Source organism: Syngnathoides biaculeatus, chromosome 1 (assembly GCF_019802595.1).
Source record: "Syngnathoides biaculeatus isolate LvHL_M chromosome 1, ASM1980259v1, whole genome shotgun sequence".
In the NCBI taxonomy this organism is placed as follows: Eukaryota; Metazoa; Chordata; class Actinopteri; order Syngnathiformes; family Syngnathidae; genus Syngnathoides; species Syngnathoides biaculeatus.
Window position 1 is genome coordinate 16,400,169 of NC_084640.1, and position 17,299 is coordinate 16,417,467.

General features: G+C 54.7%; 2 protein-coding genes across 10 annotated transcripts; one reads left to right on the top strand and one right to left on the bottom strand.

The window, feature by feature from the left end:
• Positions 1 to 342: 342 nt before the first annotated feature.
• Positions 343 to 4,112, top strand: illr4 (immune-related, lectin-like receptor 4). 2 transcript variants are annotated; one of them, XM_061824002.1, is made up of 7 exons: positions 344 to 1,789; positions 1,872 to 1,931; positions 2,613 to 2,711; positions 2,793 to 2,879; positions 3,084 to 3,244; positions 3,350 to 3,474; positions 3,563 to 4,112. In XM_061824002.1, exons 1-7 carry the CDS (start codon positions 1,723 to 1,725, stop codon positions 3,756 to 3,758), a joined length of 795 nt encoding a protein of 264 aa, XP_061679986.1. In that variant the 5' UTR covers positions 344 to 1,722; the 3' UTR covers positions 3,759 to 4,112. The 2 variants fall into 2 exon arrangements, with proteins under 2 accessions (XP_061679987.1, XP_061679986.1); XM_061824003.1 differs by lacking the exon at positions 1,872 to 1,931 and having other exon boundaries at positions 343 to 1,789.
• A 792-nt stretch (positions 4,113 to 4,904) lies between these two features.
• Positions 4,905 to 16,859, bottom strand: zmym4.1 (zinc finger MYM-type containing 4, tandem duplicate 1). Of its 8 annotated transcripts, none has more exons than XM_061822980.1 (27): positions 16,581 to 16,859; positions 15,421 to 15,775; positions 14,589 to 14,948; positions 13,674 to 13,870; positions 13,308 to 13,561; positions 13,043 to 13,223; positions 12,098 to 12,301; positions 11,785 to 11,935; positions 11,358 to 11,473; positions 11,123 to 11,290; positions 10,869 to 11,052; positions 10,626 to 10,798; positions 10,392 to 10,539; positions 10,234 to 10,320; positions 10,046 to 10,120; positions 9,223 to 9,254; positions 8,982 to 9,153; positions 8,577 to 8,689; positions 8,323 to 8,503; positions 7,851 to 7,973; positions 7,658 to 7,767; positions 7,406 to 7,562; positions 7,192 to 7,343; positions 7,009 to 7,123; positions 6,457 to 6,705; positions 6,219 to 6,363; positions 4,905 to 5,916 (listed from the first exon to the last, which is right to left on the bottom strand). In XM_061822980.1, exons 1-27 carry the CDS (start codon positions 16,641 to 16,643, stop codon positions 5,553 to 5,555), a joined length of 4,629 nt encoding a protein of 1,542 aa, XP_061678964.1. In that variant the 5' UTR covers positions 16,644 to 16,859; the 3' UTR covers positions 4,905 to 5,552. The 8 variants fall into 8 exon arrangements, with proteins under 8 accessions (XP_061678964.1, XP_061678991.1, XP_061679015.1 ...); XM_061823007.1 differs by having other exon boundaries at positions 6,466 to 6,705; positions 16,581 to 16,853; XM_061823031.1 differs by having other exon boundaries at positions 6,466 to 6,705; positions 10,046 to 10,117; positions 10,869 to 11,019; positions 16,581 to 16,852.
• Positions 16,860 to 17,299: the final 440 nt, after the last annotated feature.

Genomic DNA, 17,299 nt, shown 5'->3' on the forward strand with positions numbered 1-17,299 from the left:
TTGGTCATATTCTCAAATCAATATCCCTGGCAACTTTTCTCTTCCATGAAAATGGCGTCACTATTTTGTCGGCGGCGTCTGGTGAACGCATCAGCCTCACAGTGGGATGTTATAGCTTCGATAGAATAACAACTACATTACCCGGCGTGCTCAGTCGCCGGATCTGGAGGACATGTCGGATACGGAAGTCGCCCAAAAGGGGTTCCACAGTACATGGTCGAGTCAAGAGTGAATCTTTGAAATTCGTCTCGTCTGTGTGTATGTTACATAAGATAAAAAGACAACACATGGTGTCACAAGTGGGATTTTGGGCGAATCCTGTAGCATATTGGGGGGCGGGGTGGGGTCGCGCAACCTCTGGGGCACAACTGAGAACTTTCTTGGGGACTGAAGCAAGGTTGTCGCGGTTCGCGCACGGTGGGCGTGTGGGGCGGGCGAGACCGAACATCCCTTTTGGCTTCCGACTTCAGCTTGATTGCTGTATTCTTCCATTAGAGCAAGGTCAGCCTGACGGGACAAGCCAAAAGAAGAAGAAGAAGAAGAAGTCCACTTTATGGCGTTTGTTTATGTTTCACTTCCTCGTCCAGGTTGCGATCACGTAGACCTCGACTGGTCTTGTTCACCACACCTCGAGGATTTAGCAGTCGGTCACGAAGTTCTCGACTCCTCCTCCTCCCTTTGCTGCTGTGGCCCGAGGGTTTCCTTCAGCTTCCTCAGTGACTCTTCTAATAATTATGATAACTGTCATCGGAAGCAGCACTCAACTCCGTTTGGACTTTGTCCAGCTCAGCAGAACAAGTTGATTCACTTTCTCCGCTTGGCGGGTTCCCGTCATATCCTCCGATTTCAGCCAAAGCTCGTTTTTCTCCCGATTGCGCTCGTTCCACGCGGGGAGGCCGTCGCAGATGAAACGACGAAAGAACGCAAGAGGACGACACTGAAAGGATGGCCTGGGACGAAAGAGTCCAAGCACAAAACCGTGACGGTGGTGGATGACATCATCGCGAACGGGAGTAAACTTGTTATTCTCTCTCCTCTACGTAAAAACAGATGTCGGAAAAAAATACACAAAGGCCACCTCGGAAGGGGCCGGAGAGGAAATGCGCCCGCCGAGGACAAACCGAGACTTTAGCCAGACCGCGGCATCGCGCCAACTATGCCGCACCTGCAGACCTGAACAGCAAAGTGACTCGTCCAGCGCCCCACCGACCGAAGTCGGAGCAGATCCGTTCGACTGGGAAGGAAAGCGTCACGTAATATGGTCGCTGACTGCTTCTCAAACGTTCCTGAAGTTGGAGCGCCGCCGCCGCCGCAGTTCTCGGCTCCCTTTTTGCCGGTCCCGTGTGACGTCTTTTCGGACAACGGGCCTCGATTTTCCAGCTGGGAGTTTGCTGCTTTTTGCCAACCAAGGGGCCTTTAAAGTCAACTCCAGCACGTCCCAAATCTCACGGATCGGGAACCGCTACGGAAAATAGCAACCAGTGGACCAACAACGACTTCCTTATTTCTGTTCGGGGCTCTCGATTGCTCTCCAGCGACTTGACGGTGTCTTGAAATGTTGTGGTTTTCCGCACAAGTTGACAAAGGCTTCTCTTCTTTTGGAGCCAAAAAAGGGGAAATGCAGACGAGAGGGCGAAATATCTGACGGGGGGAGGGGGACGGGGGAGTCTGAAACAGGAACCCGGTCCCAGCGACGATCACGCTTTTCGCCAGAGTGCAAAAATGCCCGAGGCTGAGGTCCTCTACGCCGATTTGTTCTTTATCAAATCGCGAGGAAATCAGAGCGCAGGTGAGTGCCGAGCAGCAAGTGCAACTCCAGTGGACTGCGTGTCCACGTTGTGTCTTTTTTTTTTTGGGGTCAAATCGGACAGACGCGGCCTCGTCGGCACCCGAGACCAACTACGCCCAAGTTAAGCTGGAGAAAAGTCGCGGTAGGTTTGCGGCCCGCGTTGTCGAACGATCACACTTTGCCCGCGTTCGCGCCCGCTCGGACTCGGTGGAACCTTTCACGAGTGCCGGCCCTTCGTCGGGGCCTTTTTCGGCGCTTCAAAATGACAGTTTTCCAAAACCTTCTCGTAGTTCTTGGGAACAAACGGCAGTTCTGGACGTGGTCGCGGCAACGAGACAAGTCAATGTCGGCTAATGTGAAAAAAGAAGAACGATCGACTAACGTTTAGTCAACTCTTCTACGACACAAACAGTTTCCTGCATCGGTAGCTATTGCAGCAAGTATTACAGCTACATTCACGGTTATAAATACTTTTTAATAATAATAAAAAGAAGTAAACCATTGTAGTGGCAGAATTCTCAACTGGATCGCTTAAAAAAATGAGAAGAGCAGCATGAAACGAGGAAATGGATTTTATAATAGCAGCAGTGCTCAACAATCACAATTCATAAATTGGTTTCAAAAAGAGAGCATTATTTAGCAATACAATACTTTCAAATAATTACAAATGTAAAAATGTCCTATTCTGCCCGGAAATAGATAGCATACAGTAGATGGAGATTAACATGAAAGACGATGGGATCTAAAATTGAACCCTGTGGGACTCCGACACTGCCGCGCGAGTACGTTACAATGTGCGTATTTGCGTATGTATATTTCACAGATGGCAAGCCGGCGAGGTCAAAGCTGACGACGGAGAGAGCGGCCTTGGCGGTCGTCTGCGTTCTCCTGCTGCTCGCGCTCATCGCGCTTTGTTACGTCTGTGAGTTGTTTTTGCTCATCTTGCAGTTTAGCAGGTTTAAGGCCCACCATTTATTCATCGCGGCCGTCACGTCTCCCGCAGCTTACCAGAACATCCAGAGCGGGAAGAACCTCCAAAGACTGAAGGCTGAGCGAGAGGAGTTGGAAGCCAGTCAGTCTGAAAGCTCGAGTGAGTCGAAATGCTTTTGGTGCGTACGCGCGTCTAGTACCTAGCTAGCTAGCCGCGTTGGCTTAGTAGTGCCACGGACGGGCTTCATGTCAGTCGCTGAATGTTAGCATGTTGACTCATGAGCTAGCAGTAGCAGCACGCCTGTTGATTACGGAGGTACGGCGTCCGCTGTACGGTTAGCATTTAGGGCGAACCGGTGTTTAGTCTTCCAAGATGGCGTCTGCAAGAGTTGCGACACGGGTTGGGAGCTTAACGGAGAAAGCTGCTACCGGTTCTCCACCGACAAGTTTACCTGGGAACAGAGCCAAAACAAGTGCCGGCTTGAAGACGCCCAGCTGGTGAAGATCGACAGCCGCGACGAGCAGGTGCGACCAAAGTCTTTGACGCTGAAAACTGATTTCCTTGACCCCGCCCCCGCCCCCCCCCGTTGCCGACTATTTCCCACGTGTGATCTGTCAAATGTCTTTTAGATTTTTGTGGAGAGGAAGCTGAGGGACAAAATGAGCTCCTTGGAAGACAAGTTCTGGATCGGCTTGACGGACTCCGAGCGGGAGGGTCGATGGCTCTGGACGGACGGCTCGGCTCTGGACCCGAGGTTCCGCATCTGTTTGGGCTCACCCAGATTGCGTACTTTAGTTTTTTGGTTTTTTTTAAAACCCGTTTCCCCTCGTGTGCGCACTCAGCTTGAGCTTCTGGAGCGGGAAAGAGCCCGACAACTGGCCGCAGGGCGACGAGGTCGGCGAGGACTGCGCCCGCATGGGCGAGAAGAACGGCGCCGCCGACCTCCGGTGTTGGTTCGACCAAGCGTGCCGCAACCCCCACAAGCGCGTCTGTGAGAAGACGGCGCGGAAAGGACGGTCGTTCTGCAGATTCCTCTGAACGCGATTTGGCCTCCCAGTTCTGAAGACCGGGGGTTCGAATCCGGCTCCCGCCTGCGTGGGTTTCCCCCACCGTCCCAAAAATGCCCCCGCATTCGGTGGCGACTCTTAAATTGCCCGAACGTGAGTGCCGATGGTTGTTTGTCTCTATGTGCCCCGCGGTTGGATGGCGACCAGTTGAGGGCGCACCCCGCCTCCTGCATGGGCGCTTGTGAGGATAAGCGTCTCAGATAACAGATGGATGAAATACAAGATAGAATACTGGAATAGAATGTAAAGACTTCCGGTGAAGTTGTAGTAGTAGACGTGAGTGAGGCTAACGTGACTTTTTATCTGTTGAATGCAATCTGGAAATGACAATAAAATGGCTTAAAAATTCTAAAAAAAAATCTAAATATATATCTATACAGCCGATGATCCTAGGACCCAGGTTTTTGGGGGCAGGGTCGCCCGTGACAAAACGCAGCTAGAAGACCCCGATGGACGGAGGTTCACCCGGGTCACCGGCCGCTTTGACAAGATGAAGCCGTTCACGCGTCCATTTCCTGTCTCGAGCTCGCTTTCACGCAGACGTTCAGCAGGAACTTGTTTAGCGTTCGCCGCAATAAGATCGTCTTCGTTTGACTGAGGCGAAAGAAATCCGTTCCAAATTTGTCACAAGTATGGTACAATTTCAAAAAGGAATGCGCAAAATACCTCAGCTTCACTTTTGCGCCATGTCGACAGTCGTCCCCCCCCGATTGTGAAAAGGTTCTGGATTCTTGTCAGCCCACAAGCACGCAGATAAAAATAGAACAAAAACACGCTCCTATTTTGAGGGGGAACTGTGACTTGGGAATGTTCCGGAAGGCCACATCTGACGTCACGGGATATTTGAGTCACTACAAATATTGCTACGGTGCAAAAAAAATGGACTAAAACAACAACAAAAAAAAAAAAAATAACTATATTAAAGCTAAATGAGCCGCCATGAGAACAAGAACATTTTACTCGGCCCAATTTATTTTTTAGAATTTTGTGGCTTTTCCCTAAAGTTGTCAGTCGACTTTTCAAAATCGCTACCTCGGGATTGGCTATTTTGGTGGTTTTTATTTACAATATCTTCATTGGTGGCGGTTCCCAAAAAAAAAACCACGTAAGTGACAAATTCTTCGATAGTTTCTTTTATTAAAAAAAAGATCAATACAAAACGGTGTGAGGGAATACATGAAAGGATATTCGTTTCGATTTGTACATTTGTGGCTATTTGGTGAAGGCCATCAATGTCTCGTCGTCAAAGGTGCTTTGAGCCACTTTCAAAAACTTTCTAAACTACACTGAATGAACAGAGTCGCTCTACAGCAGTGATTCCCGACCAAAACCTTCGCTTGAACCGGTCCAAAAAGGATTTATGCCGGTAGAACCATTTGAATGCTCTTCCACTAGAGGGCAGAAGGCCCAAATAACGCCTTCGGTCGTACAACAGAATCACAAGTACACAAGCGCAGATACACACCGACTGGATTGAACTAAAGCGGATACGAGCGATATAAACGACGTGCCTCGGCTCAAGAAAGGTTGGGAAACGCGGACCTACGGGATCGGGCTAACGCGAGAGTTAAGATGAGGCGGGGGGGCGGGGGGAGAGAACAGATCCATTGAGATCGATCGGACCTTCGAAAAGGAAATTGGACTGACCAGGAAAGCAAAAAAAAAAAAAAAAAAAGGCGTCCAAGTGTGAAGCCTCCCACCCGAAACGCATTTTCACAAGGTCGCTCGCCGCCTTTAGTTTCACACAAAGTCCGAGACTCGCCGCTCATTGCCAGTCGGGGTCGTCGGGGTCGTTGGGGTCGTCGTCGTCGGCGGCGCCGCCGCCGCCGCCGTCCTCCTCCTCCTCGCTGCCGCCGGCGTCGTCCTCGTCGTCTTCGGGAGGCGCCGTCGTCCGCTGCCTGGTGGCCACGTGCGGCCGCCGCAAGTCGCCGCCGTCGTCGTCTTCGGGGGCGAGCGTCCGCCGCCCGGCGGCCGCGTGCAGCTGGCGCACGGTGAGGATGCGGGTCAGCATGGCCTCCTTGGTGTCTTCGTCCAGCGGCGTGGCCGAGAACCACAGCGGGCTGTTGGGCACGCAGCAGCGCTCGGGCAGCAGGTAGAAGACGTCGGTGCGCTGCTTCACCGTCTCGGAGCTGCGAGCCACAACCATTTCCACAGTCAAAGACGAACGAACGTAGCGTCCAGACGACAAAACGAGCGCTTTCGCTTTTGTGGAATTTGTTCTACTCGGGGCGGGCGGCACCAAATCCGAATGCAGGCGAGTTACTTTGGGGAGAGAAAGTGGTGCACCCCGCCCCGAGACATCCCTTCGTTCAGTTTCTGAGCCGCTTATCCTCACGAGGGCGGCAGGAGCGCCGGAGCCCATCCCGGCCGACTTCACGCTCCCAGGGGGGCGACGGAACCCGCTTCGCGCACACGTGTGAAGCGTTCTCACCACTTTGACAGGTAGAACTCGTAGAGGCGCACGGGACAGCGCAGAGGATTGTCCGTGTTCTCCTTCATCTCCAGGATCTTCTCCTCTTTGGCCTCCTCCTCGTCGTCGTCCTCCCTGCGCCTCTTTGCCGGGACGCCGTCGGCATCTGAACGCACGGCGGCCAGAAGGAGGACGTTCAAACGCGACCCCCCCGGCGGCGGCGGCGGCCCCCCCCCCCCCCGGCAGGCCGAGCCCCGACCTGACTCGCCGTCGTTGGGCGCGATGGGCGGGTAGAAGCGCAGGAAGGTGGTCTTTTTGTTGCCCTGGCCCGTTTTGGTGCAGCGCATGACGTGGGCGAAGGACAGCTGGCGGTGCTGCTCGGGCGTGGTGAAGCCGAAGTTCTTGCAGAAGAAGTAGAGCAGCGTGTTGAGCAGCACGATGGGCGAGTACACGCCCAGCTGCTTGCAGTCCCACAGGAACTCCTCCTCCACCCGCGAGTGGACGTAACCTGCCGGAGGGACAATTTTGGCCAAGAAACTTGCCAGTCGCAGAACGGGAGATATGATATGAAACGTGGAAAAAACAGAAATGGGATCAATTTTTCCAGGGCTACCGACAGTTTTGAGCGGGCCGAGCGCCTGCACGGACAAGAAATTGTTTCATTTTGTCAACTTTTGATCAGGGTGGCCAGTCACGTCAGACGCTGGAATTTTGTACGCCCAAAACGATCGGCGTTGCGCCATTTCCGACAGAAGATACCGACCGACGTTCCGCAACGTCCGTTCGAGCGATCCCGCGGACGCCGACTCACCGCTGGCCGTGAGGGAAGGCCGAAAGCCTCTCAGCATGTCGGTGAACTCGCCGGAGAACTTGCAGTAGAAGCTGTCGGTGAAAATGTTCTCCACGCGGCCGTTCTCAAACAAATGCTGCGAGGGGACGGACAACGGACGTGAGCGGGCGGGCGCGTCCGACAAAGCTCAAATCGGGGTCTCGCCTGCTGGATGCCGAGGCAGAGGTAGAAGAGGCTGTCCGCCGAGTAGCGTTCGCCGGACGGCCGCTTGACCTCGGCGATGAAGCGACACAGGCCGTAGCTCAGCTCGGCCGTGGTGCAGCGCAGGAGGTCTTCTTTCGGCACCAGGGGGCGCACTGCCGCAAAAAAACAAGACCGGTCACGGCCAGACCAGATTTCGCCCGATCCCGAGACTCACTTGCGATTCGCGGCGTCTCCACGTCGGGCTGAGAGTCCCTCCAGCGGATCCAGCGCTTCCAGGCGTCCACGCCGTACTCGCTATTTAGCTTCGGCACTTTGGGGACGCAGCTCTTGGCGGCAGATCCTTTCAGACCCTTGGCGGACTTTTTGCGACCCTTAAAAAAAAAAAAAAAGGATTCATCTCGAACTGTCATTTGCACCCCCGGGGGTGTGTCGACTTTTCATTGACCGCACGGGTCACAGCGCTCACCCTCGTCTCTCTGGTTTTCCGGGACGCTTGGCGTTTTCGCGAGCCGGCTGGCGTGGGGCCGGCCGACGGGGGCGACTGCTCTGGCAGCAGGGCCATCCTCTCGAGGGTTTCTAAATGGGGGGGGGGGGGGCGCACACCGGTCTCAGAAGGAAACCTCGCGGAAGCCAACGGTCGGCGGAATCCGACGCCTCACCGACGGGGACGTCGGCTTCGATGTCCATGGGCGGCGGGGGCGGAGCTTCGTTCTCGTCCCAGCTGTTCAGCAGGTTGCTCAGGTCGTCCGTGTTCAGGTCGTCGCCGTAGCTGCTCGTCGCCTCTGCCGGGAGCAAAACGCTCACGTGATGCTGATGGGCCGGGCCCCATAGAACCGGACCGCGCTCGTATTATCGACGCCATCACCGCACGCTTCCACGTGCCGTCGCGTAAGGCGGCGTGATTAGCTTAGCATTTTGGAAGTCGCGTTGGACAGCGAACGTCTTTTCGGAAGAATTGTTCTCGTCTGTGGGGAATTTGCCGGCGCGCGCAGCCCAAAGACAAAAACGAGCAGACATTCCGGCAGCTTGTCGACGTCACGTTTGGAGCGGCGCTTAAATGACTTTTACATCCGGAGCGTACATTTTGCCGTTCGAGCACTCAACCGGCGAGATCCCAGGACGCGGGCCTACCTCCCGGACGCGTCTCGGTCCCTCGGTCCACGCCCCCGTTTGTCTCCGACACCATCTCGGCCATGAGGACCAGCTCGGCCTCGAACGGGTCCTCCGGGTACTTGTCCTTGATCTTCTTGATGGTGTTGACGATGCGGTCGGCGTTGTCCATGTTCACGGGCAAGAAGACGGGCACGGGAAGCTGCGGGACACGCGCGCAGCATCACGTACGGAAGCCGGGACGGCGCCGGCGGGCTCTTTCAGCGTCAACGTACCGGTAGGGGCACGCCCATGGGCTTGGGGGTGCACTGGCTGTACATGTTCATGGGCACGGGCACGTACACCGGCACAGGAACGGGCAGGACCATGATCTTGGGTATGGACACGTCTGCGGGGACAAAAAAGCGAGTCGGCAAAGTTTGCGGACGCCGGGCGGGGCCCCTCGCTGCCTCGCATTTTGGAAAAACCGGCCCGCGCTTTTGATTCCAAAGCAGCAGGATTGCCGTTTCACCCGGATCCAAAACATTCCCCGATCGCATGACGGAATACGTCCATGGAATCTTTGAAAATTCCCCCTAAAATTCTTCCTTTGGAAGAGACTCCCACCGAGTTTTTGTGCACCTCCCCCTCCCTAAAAATGAAACGCAAAAAAGTGCCCCGGCCAATTAGTGGCGACGTACCCGTCTGCGCCTCCACGTCGAGCGTCTGCGTGCGACACGAGACGCCCTTGTTCTGCACCAGCGGCTTGCACAGCAGAGCCTTGTTCTTCACGCTTTTCGGGGCGCCGGCCGCCGCTGCGGCGGCGGCGGCTGTAGACGACGCTTTCTTTGCCGGTTTAGCGCTGACAATGACCTGGAAACAAAACAAGAAGTCAATTTACAAATTGTTTTAGTGACGTCAAGACGCCGGAGCGCCGCTTACCACGTCAGCGTCTGCCGTTTGCGGGTCGGCGCCTGCAGACAGAAAACATTTCAAGGGAATCGTTTTTTGCCCTGCGCAAGTCCTGCTTTGATCGCTTTCGGTGACTAATTTGTGACCTCAAAATTTGTATCGTCCCTCGTTCTGCAATGAACTTTTTTTTTTGGTCACGTCGATAACGTCCCACAACCAAGTCGGACGTGAAAGAACGAAGCGGTCGACGGCTCGTGTTTTGCCTTCACCTGACTGGGCCTCCTTCTTGCTCCTTCCGCCGTGCCCACCTTGGCCACCGGGTGGGAGCGTAACACGAGCATCCGTGCGTGAAATACAAGTTGCCTTTTGCCCACAAAGAAGAACTGAACGCACATTATCCGTGCGCATACTGCATTCAGCTGAACGGCAAACCTATGCGGCTGCTGTCAAATTCTCGCTTTTCTTCGGTGGGACCGTAAAACCTCAACTGGAACGGGGGCGAGAACCGGGAAGCCCCTTCGGCTCACTTGTTCACCGGCGGCATTCGGCCAACTCTGAAACGTCGAGTTGCAGGCGTTCCGTGCGCCGCAACTTGCCCGGCGGCACTGAGCTACGCTGAAGGACTTTGCGTGCAATCAAGAGCCAGAAGAAGTAGCGAAGGGCCTCGACTTCAACTGCAGAGCGGAGACCGTCGTCGGACGCGTTCCCGCTTGCAAATTTTGGGAGCTCGTCTGTGGTGTTCCGCACACTGAAGCGTCGCTCCGGCTGACGTTCAATTTGTTCTAGGCTACAGCAAACTTCCGCTGGGTACGACAAATAACTCGAAGCCGGCACGCGTTCGTTCGTTCGTTACCTCTTATTCGGGAAGCGGTCCGAGCGTGGGAGTCCTCTTTCCGTTTCCTCAAAGTCATTTCATAGTCTCCCACTTCTTGGCAGCAAGAGAGTGAAAACAGACAAGTCGGATTTCAAAAGATGGCCTCAATCTGGTTTTTTTTTTTGTGTTTCAGTGTGACGTGACCGTTTGGCCTTGGCGTCACGCACGTTGTTTGGCGGGCTTGTCGGCGGCGGCGGCGGCGGCGGGGCCGGCCTGTTCCGCGAGCGAGACCACGTTGGCGATGACGGGCGAGTCTGCAACCACAACACGGGCGGCGTCAAGGCACGTTAGCGTGTTAGCGCGCGAACCGGCGACCACGGCCCACCTGCCGGGAAGACGTCCCCCTGCGTCGTGACCAAAAGGTTGCAGAAATGGAAGAGACACGGCAAGTCGCAGAAGTTGCGCACCTCTCCCAGCACAAAAAGACTGTGCTTCAGTTTGCCTTTGCGGCCACACGAGGCACACTTTGCAACCTGGTTGATTTGCAACATGCATACCTTACAGATGGGAATATTTTAAACAATGTAAATACGATAAATTAGCCACCCGTGTCACTTACATGGCAGAAGAGCATGGTGTAGTTGGACCTGCACTCCTCGGAGCAGAACTCCTCGCTGGACTCGCCGTAGAGCGCCTTCTCCACCTTCCTGGAGACGCACTGGCAGTACGAGCACGACTTGCAGTGCTTGCCCCAGCGCTTGTCCAGGTCGTGCTCGTACAACAGCTTGCATCCTGCGGGAAAGCAGCCGCTGTCAAAAGAGGTGGGGCCGGCCCCCCTGGCCCCCTCCGAGCGGCGACCGACCGTGGCTGCAGAAGGAGCGGTCCCTGCCGTCGATACGCTTCACCTCTCGGCTGATCTTGTCCAGCTTGCAGTACTCGCACTTGGCGCTCACGTTTTTGCTGGTCTTGAACTCCAGCGCGCAGCTCCAGCCGCACACAAACGCCACCTTGTCCTGCACGCCGGGAGGTGCAAGCGCCAAAGAAAACTAATCGGCGTCTCCCCAAAAAGGCCGACGACCTCCCCGCCGGCCTTCGAGTCAGACGGAGCGCAAGTACCTTAATGTGGACGACGTCGGGTTTGCTCGTCATCTGCCGGGCGCACTGAGCGCAGGCCAGCGCGGGCGCGGCTCCTTGCGGCGGCGCCGCCCCGCTCTGCTCCTGGCCGGACGCCGCCGGCAGCTTGGGGAAGATGGTGGCCTGCTTTTGTTTCACCTTGAACTTCTCCTGCGCGCGACGGCACGCCGGGGTCACAACCAACGCAACCGGCGCTCGGCGCTCTCGGCGTCCGTACCTGGAAGGTCATGACGCACGACAGAGTGCAGAAGTTCCTGATGGTGGTGTCGGACATGGCCAGGTGGTACGCCGGCAGAGTGCGCTTGCCGCAGTTGTCGCAGTTCAATTGTGCGCCTGGCGAGCGGGAAGCACATTTGCAGAGGTTGGAAGAAGGAATTCCAAGTCAAAACCAGCAGATTCGTTTGGAAGCCGTGTTTCGCCAGCGACCGGGCATTCCGTGCGCTACGTTTAAGTGAATTGAGGAGCTCCCTCGCAAAATAAGTGCCAAGGAAGCACGTTTCAGGCAGTTGAGGGCCTTCACCTAGATCAAAGTATTGCCTCGGTGCCAAGGAACTATGCTGCGGCGAGTTGGAGAGCTTCATTAGAGACGGAGGCAGCGCTCAGTCATTTGTGCCCGGGCGTCGAAGCAAACGTTCATCTGGTACCTGAGGAGCTGACAGTCTGGACCATGAAGGCCATGACGCAGCTGCTGCTGCAGAAGAGGCTGACGGAGTCGTCCGTGCTTTTGTTGTGGACCATGTCGGCCAGCGGCCGCGGGGCGCGACACATGGCGCACGGCAGGCTCGTCTTCACTTTCTTTCGACGCACAAAAGCAAAAACACTTTCAAGCGACAAGAGGAAAATGTCAAAACTTCCGCGAATGGCGCGATGGTGACCCGACTCGAGGCCATTGCAATTCAATACTCGTCTCTGTCGCGCATCAAATTGAGGAGATTTTTGTAGCTTCAAGTTGCGCACCTTTTTGTACTTGACGAGACAGTCGATGTTGCACAGCGTCTTGCTGCTGCCCTCCATCTTGAGCAGCAGCGGCCGCACGTGGCAGATGGTGGCGCAGTTGGCGCAGCCGGCCATGGTCAGCCGGTTGGCGGTGCGGAAGCGCTGGAAGCACGAGTCGCTGCACATCTTGTGAACGGTGCCGCTCAGGATCACCTCGTGCTTGCTCTGCCGGGACATTTGGGGGGTGGGGGAACGACAGATCTTCAAAAGGCCACGCAGTCCCAGCTGACGGCTTCTTGCACAAGTACAAAGTCAAACCGGAAAATCGACCTGAGCAAGTTCCTTCGTCACAAGTGACAGCGATGGGTGGCAATTTAGGAATCCGTCGAGTCCTTTTTTTTTTTTTTTTTTTTTTTGCTTCACTAGCGAGCAAAATTTCGAAGAACGGCGGGAGCGACTCAACTCGCTTCACGGCCGTTTGCGACCTCGTGAGTCGTTACGTACTTGGCCACGAAAGCCGATTCCGTTCCATAAACGAGAGAGTCTAGCTTGACGCGAAGTCTTAAGGGGCGACGATTAGCATCAACGTGGCGATTTTATGACACTTTACGCAACACATGTAGACAGCTATAATACGTACAGACGTAATTATGCTTTAGCCTTGTCGAGGAAGGAGTGTCAGTCAATGTGTAAATCGGCACTTTACTGCCCCCAGGTGGCCAAGGCTCACACACCAGAATTCTACAATTTGAGATTTTTTTTTTTTGTCACGATTGTACGTTTTGGGCATTTCTCGATTTGGAAAGCAACAGCTGCGTCTTTTTGAAGCGAGCTGGACGGAAAGAATGGCGTTTGCATTCATTTGGATCGGAACAAATTCGGCTCCTATCTCAAGCCGCCGGCGTTTCTTTGGCTCAGCTTTCGCAGGTTTCCGTTACGGCGAAGGCGGCGCTCCCGCGCACTTACGATGCCGTGTTTGGCGCACATGCTGCACGGCGACTGCAGCTTGCCGTCGGAAGGGGCGAGCGCCTTGAGGTTGGCGCCCTTCTTCGGGTTGAACGCGCTCAGACACGTCTCGCCGCAGAAGCCCCTCGACACGCCGTCGGCGTCGGGAGCCAGGATGACGTCCTGGGGGCGGGATATGCGCCTACGGGAGACGGACAGACGGCGCGCGCGCGCGCGCTCAAGAGGTGTGGCGCCGGCCCCGGCGGCGACGCCGACCGCAACTCACTTTTGGCAGCGGTGGCAGCTCTTGCCGCTTTTGGACGAGCTGAGCGAAGAGGTGAGGCAGCCGGTGGAGCAGAAGAGCGCCGGCGAGCCTTTGCGCTGGTACGCCGTCTGCCCTTTCAGCAGCCCCGTGCGGCAGTGAGCGCACGACATGTTTAAAGTCGTCGTGGACGACGACGGCCGGACTCCTCGTTGCCTCCTGCCGTCGCCGTCCGGAGTCACCGAGTACACCGACTCGATCTGCAAGTCGTCCTCTTCCTATGGACGCAAGAGCGAAGACAGACCGCCTGCTTATCTTTCTGTCAGAGGCCAAAGCGGGTCGACCTCCAACGGTCGGTCAACGCCGCGGGAACGCAACCGAGCGAGCGACCTTGGCGGCGAGGGGCTCGTCCTTCACGGCGCCGCCGGCGCCCGACACGAGGGCCACCTCGTACTCCTCGTCCACGGGCTCGTCTTTGATTTTGATGAGAGGCGGCGAGGACGACGACGACGACGACGACGAGGAGGAGGAGGAGCTGGACACCGACGTCTTCAACACTTTCATCCCGTTGGTCATGTCGCCTGACGCTGAGATTCGGAAAGAAATAATAATGCAATAATGTAAAACAACTCCCATCTTTTATTCATAGGAAAGTGATTGCACGTCGCAGCTTCTTATTCATCAGGACTCTCCACAAGGGTCTGATCATCATATCATTATGATGATGATTAGCCACTATTGAAGACTTGCAAAATTGAGAGCAGGCAGGATCCTTTTTACTCCCCTATCAAAATAAAGTCCGATATGCTGTGAAAGACGGCGACGCGGAGCAAATGTCATTCCCGGAGCTCATCGATGACGTCGCCGAATTATCATTCCGTTGAAATCGTTCGGGCCATCAGTAAAAAAATGCCAATCATGGGCCGATCCGATAAGCCTCGTCAGCAAATATTGTTGGATCCTTTTGTCATTAAAAAAAAAAATTCAATGAAATAATTCACCTCAGATGTGTTGTTGCGTGTGTGTGTGCTCACATCAATTTGAAATTAATTTAGCCATGTTTGTGTTTGAACAAAAATCTGTTTGGAACACAAAAAGCTAATTTAAAAAAAAAAAAAAAAACCTTTGCGGGACTTTTTGTGTGTGTGTGTGTGTCGCTAACCAATGACAATCGCAACAATTTTGTGCGTGTGTTCATATTGACGGCTACAACGTTGAAAACGGAAGTTAACTCAACTAATTGAGTTAACGGGGCGGGGATGGAAATTCACATGTCGTAAGAGGAAAAAGTGGAGTGATGCTCACATGCTGCAGCTTTGCTTTTGGAGCGGGTGGCGTAGAAGGGCACTTCCTCTTTCTCCTTCTCTACCTCCTCCACCTCTTTCTCTCCCTTGTCTTTCTCCTTGTCCTCCTCCCTCTCTTTCTCCTTGTCCTCCTCCCTCTCTTTCTCCTTGTCCTCCTCCCTCTCTTTCTCCGTGTCCTCCTCCCTCTCTTTCTCCGTGTCCTCCTCCCTCTCTTTCTCCGTGTCCTCCTCCCTCTCTTTCTCCTTGTCCTCCTCCTCCTCCTCGTCGTCCATCCCCGCAGCCACTTTGACGTCCACGGCGGGTTCGGCGTCAGCGTCCGGCTCGATCGCCGCCTCCTCTTCCTCCGGTTCTGAAAAGACACCTAAAAGCAAAGGAGGCGCAATGTTCCTCCGCTCCAGGTTGAGCGACGACATCTCGGCTAACCCAAAGCGCTTTTGGGTCCAGTGCCGCGAGACGAAGGCCGGTGCCGAGCGCGACCGGATGCAGATGCGGCGTCACGACGACCACATTCTATTTGCGCCAGTATTTTTGTATGCTCGCTCGGTACGTGCCGCTGCCACGTTAAGTGTTCAAGTAGCACTTATTTGACATTTTAGCATTCCTGAGACAACTCCGCAGCTTTCCATTAGCCCGTCTGTGGCATTTACATCATACAAGAGCATTACGCCAGTGACCTATCATCAGAATACGGGTTGGCTCATCATTCTGCCGTTTAAATATACAACGTTTAAGCGCCTTTCGTTTAACGGTGTGGAAATCGCGACTTTTCGCCCGCGGCAAGTGACGGGACACGGGCGGGGGTTGGCCGCCAATCGAAAAAGCCCGAGCGTTACCTGCGGCGCCGTTATTATCCTCCGTGTTCATTTGAGCTTCCTGTTCCTGCTGATCCACAGTACCGATATCCATCATCTCGTCCAGGCTGAAAGACGCCAAGCACGAGCCTCTGCCCGCGTTCTCCTCCGAGTCCGAATCCCTGGCCGGCGCGGCAGCGACGTCCATCTCCTCCTCCTCGTCCGGCTCTTCGTCGTCCTTTTCGCTGACCGGGCCGCCTTCCTCGGCCTCGTCTTCCGAGTGGGACGGCGAGGCGTTCAAGGCCTCCATTCGACACGGGACCAGGGGGGTCTCCGTTTGCTTCGGGAGGGAACAACCGAGACCGGCCGGAGGTTCGGTGCCCGTCTCTTCCGTTTCCTGCACGCCGGCAACAACGTAAAGCAACATCTTCAGCCTTTGGGAAATTGATTTTTTTCAAAATAAACTACCGCAATTGAAATGAACTTGTTTTTCCGCAGAGCATCGTTACGATACCCGTCTATGCGTTTCTACACCTTACGTGTAAATGATCGTTAGTCGAGTGCAAATTTTTAATTGCCACTCAACGAGGTCGTCCGTTGAGTCTTCGCACTGAGCTGCCAATGTTTGGTATTGAAATCCCGGACGTAATTCTTTTTGTCGGGTATCAGTGAACTCCAACTGTGGAGTCATTTATTTTATTTTTTTGTTGTTGTTGTTGTTGAATGACCCACATACCAAGCATGTACATGATGATTATTTAGATTGTTTTTGTGATTGGGAATGTTTTACAGCCATCACATGAAGGGGGATGGGAAAATGTCGGCTTTGCACGTCTGCGCCATTTAAATGAAAACAACTCCAGTTTCCCATTTGGATTTGAAGATGCTTTGTCGAGAACGAATCAAAAAGTGAACCTGACGTTTTGCCAGAGGAATTTTTCGAAATTATTTTGACGACTAGCCCAGCACATGCTAAGCTAACGCTAGCGTCCCGTCCCGGCTTTGGCGCTAGCTAGCCCGTCGCGCTCAGCGTGGCCCCGCTGCCTTTAGCTTGTAAACAGCGACTTGGACTAAACACTCGCAAGCAACTCGAGCAAGCAACCCTTCGCTCGAATCATCGCGAGGGGGTTGCGGGTCATGTGGGGAGCGGAGGCGGCGAAGCCGGCGGCGGCGGCGGCGGCGTGCGGGTGCGCGACCATTACCGCAAGTCGCACTTCATCGGCGGCCGGATGTTGACGCGCGTCGCCACTTTCCACGGCCTCCATGTTCGCTGCCGATCCAAAAGGCTCGCACTTTGCACAAAAAGACGACTCAGAACATTGAAAGGATTTGCAAGCGGGGAGGACTCGCAAATCAGCGGCAATGGGGCATCCTACGGTGGGGATATTGCTAGCTGGGCTAGCGTCGTCTTCTTCGCTCGTCGACGCAATCGCGATCGCTCATCATCGCCCCGAGCGGACGTCGGGAACACTGCCCCGAACCTGCGGCAGTCGCAGCTACGGGTTAAAAAAAAAAAAAAGTACCACGAAACTAGACCATCAAGCACTATTTTTGGAAAATGGAAAATTTCATTTTTGCCAATTAATTCCACGTGTACACCAAAGCGTGACCACACTATCTTGTGTCTTTATTCATGTTTGAAAGAGTCTTTTTTTTTTTTTCCGGATTTTTCTGACGCCCCAATGCCAATCAAAACCATCTATCCCTCCATTTCCTTCCCCGCTTATCCTCACAAAGGGTCACGGGAGTGCTGGAGCCTATCCCAGCTGTCAACGGGCAGGAGGCGGGGTGGGCTACACCCCGAACTCGTCGCCAGCCAATCGCAGGGCGCTTAAGAGACAAACAGCCGCACCCACAATCACACTTTTGGGGTGTCCAATCAATGTTGCATGTTTTTGGGATGTGGGAGGAAACTCGAGTG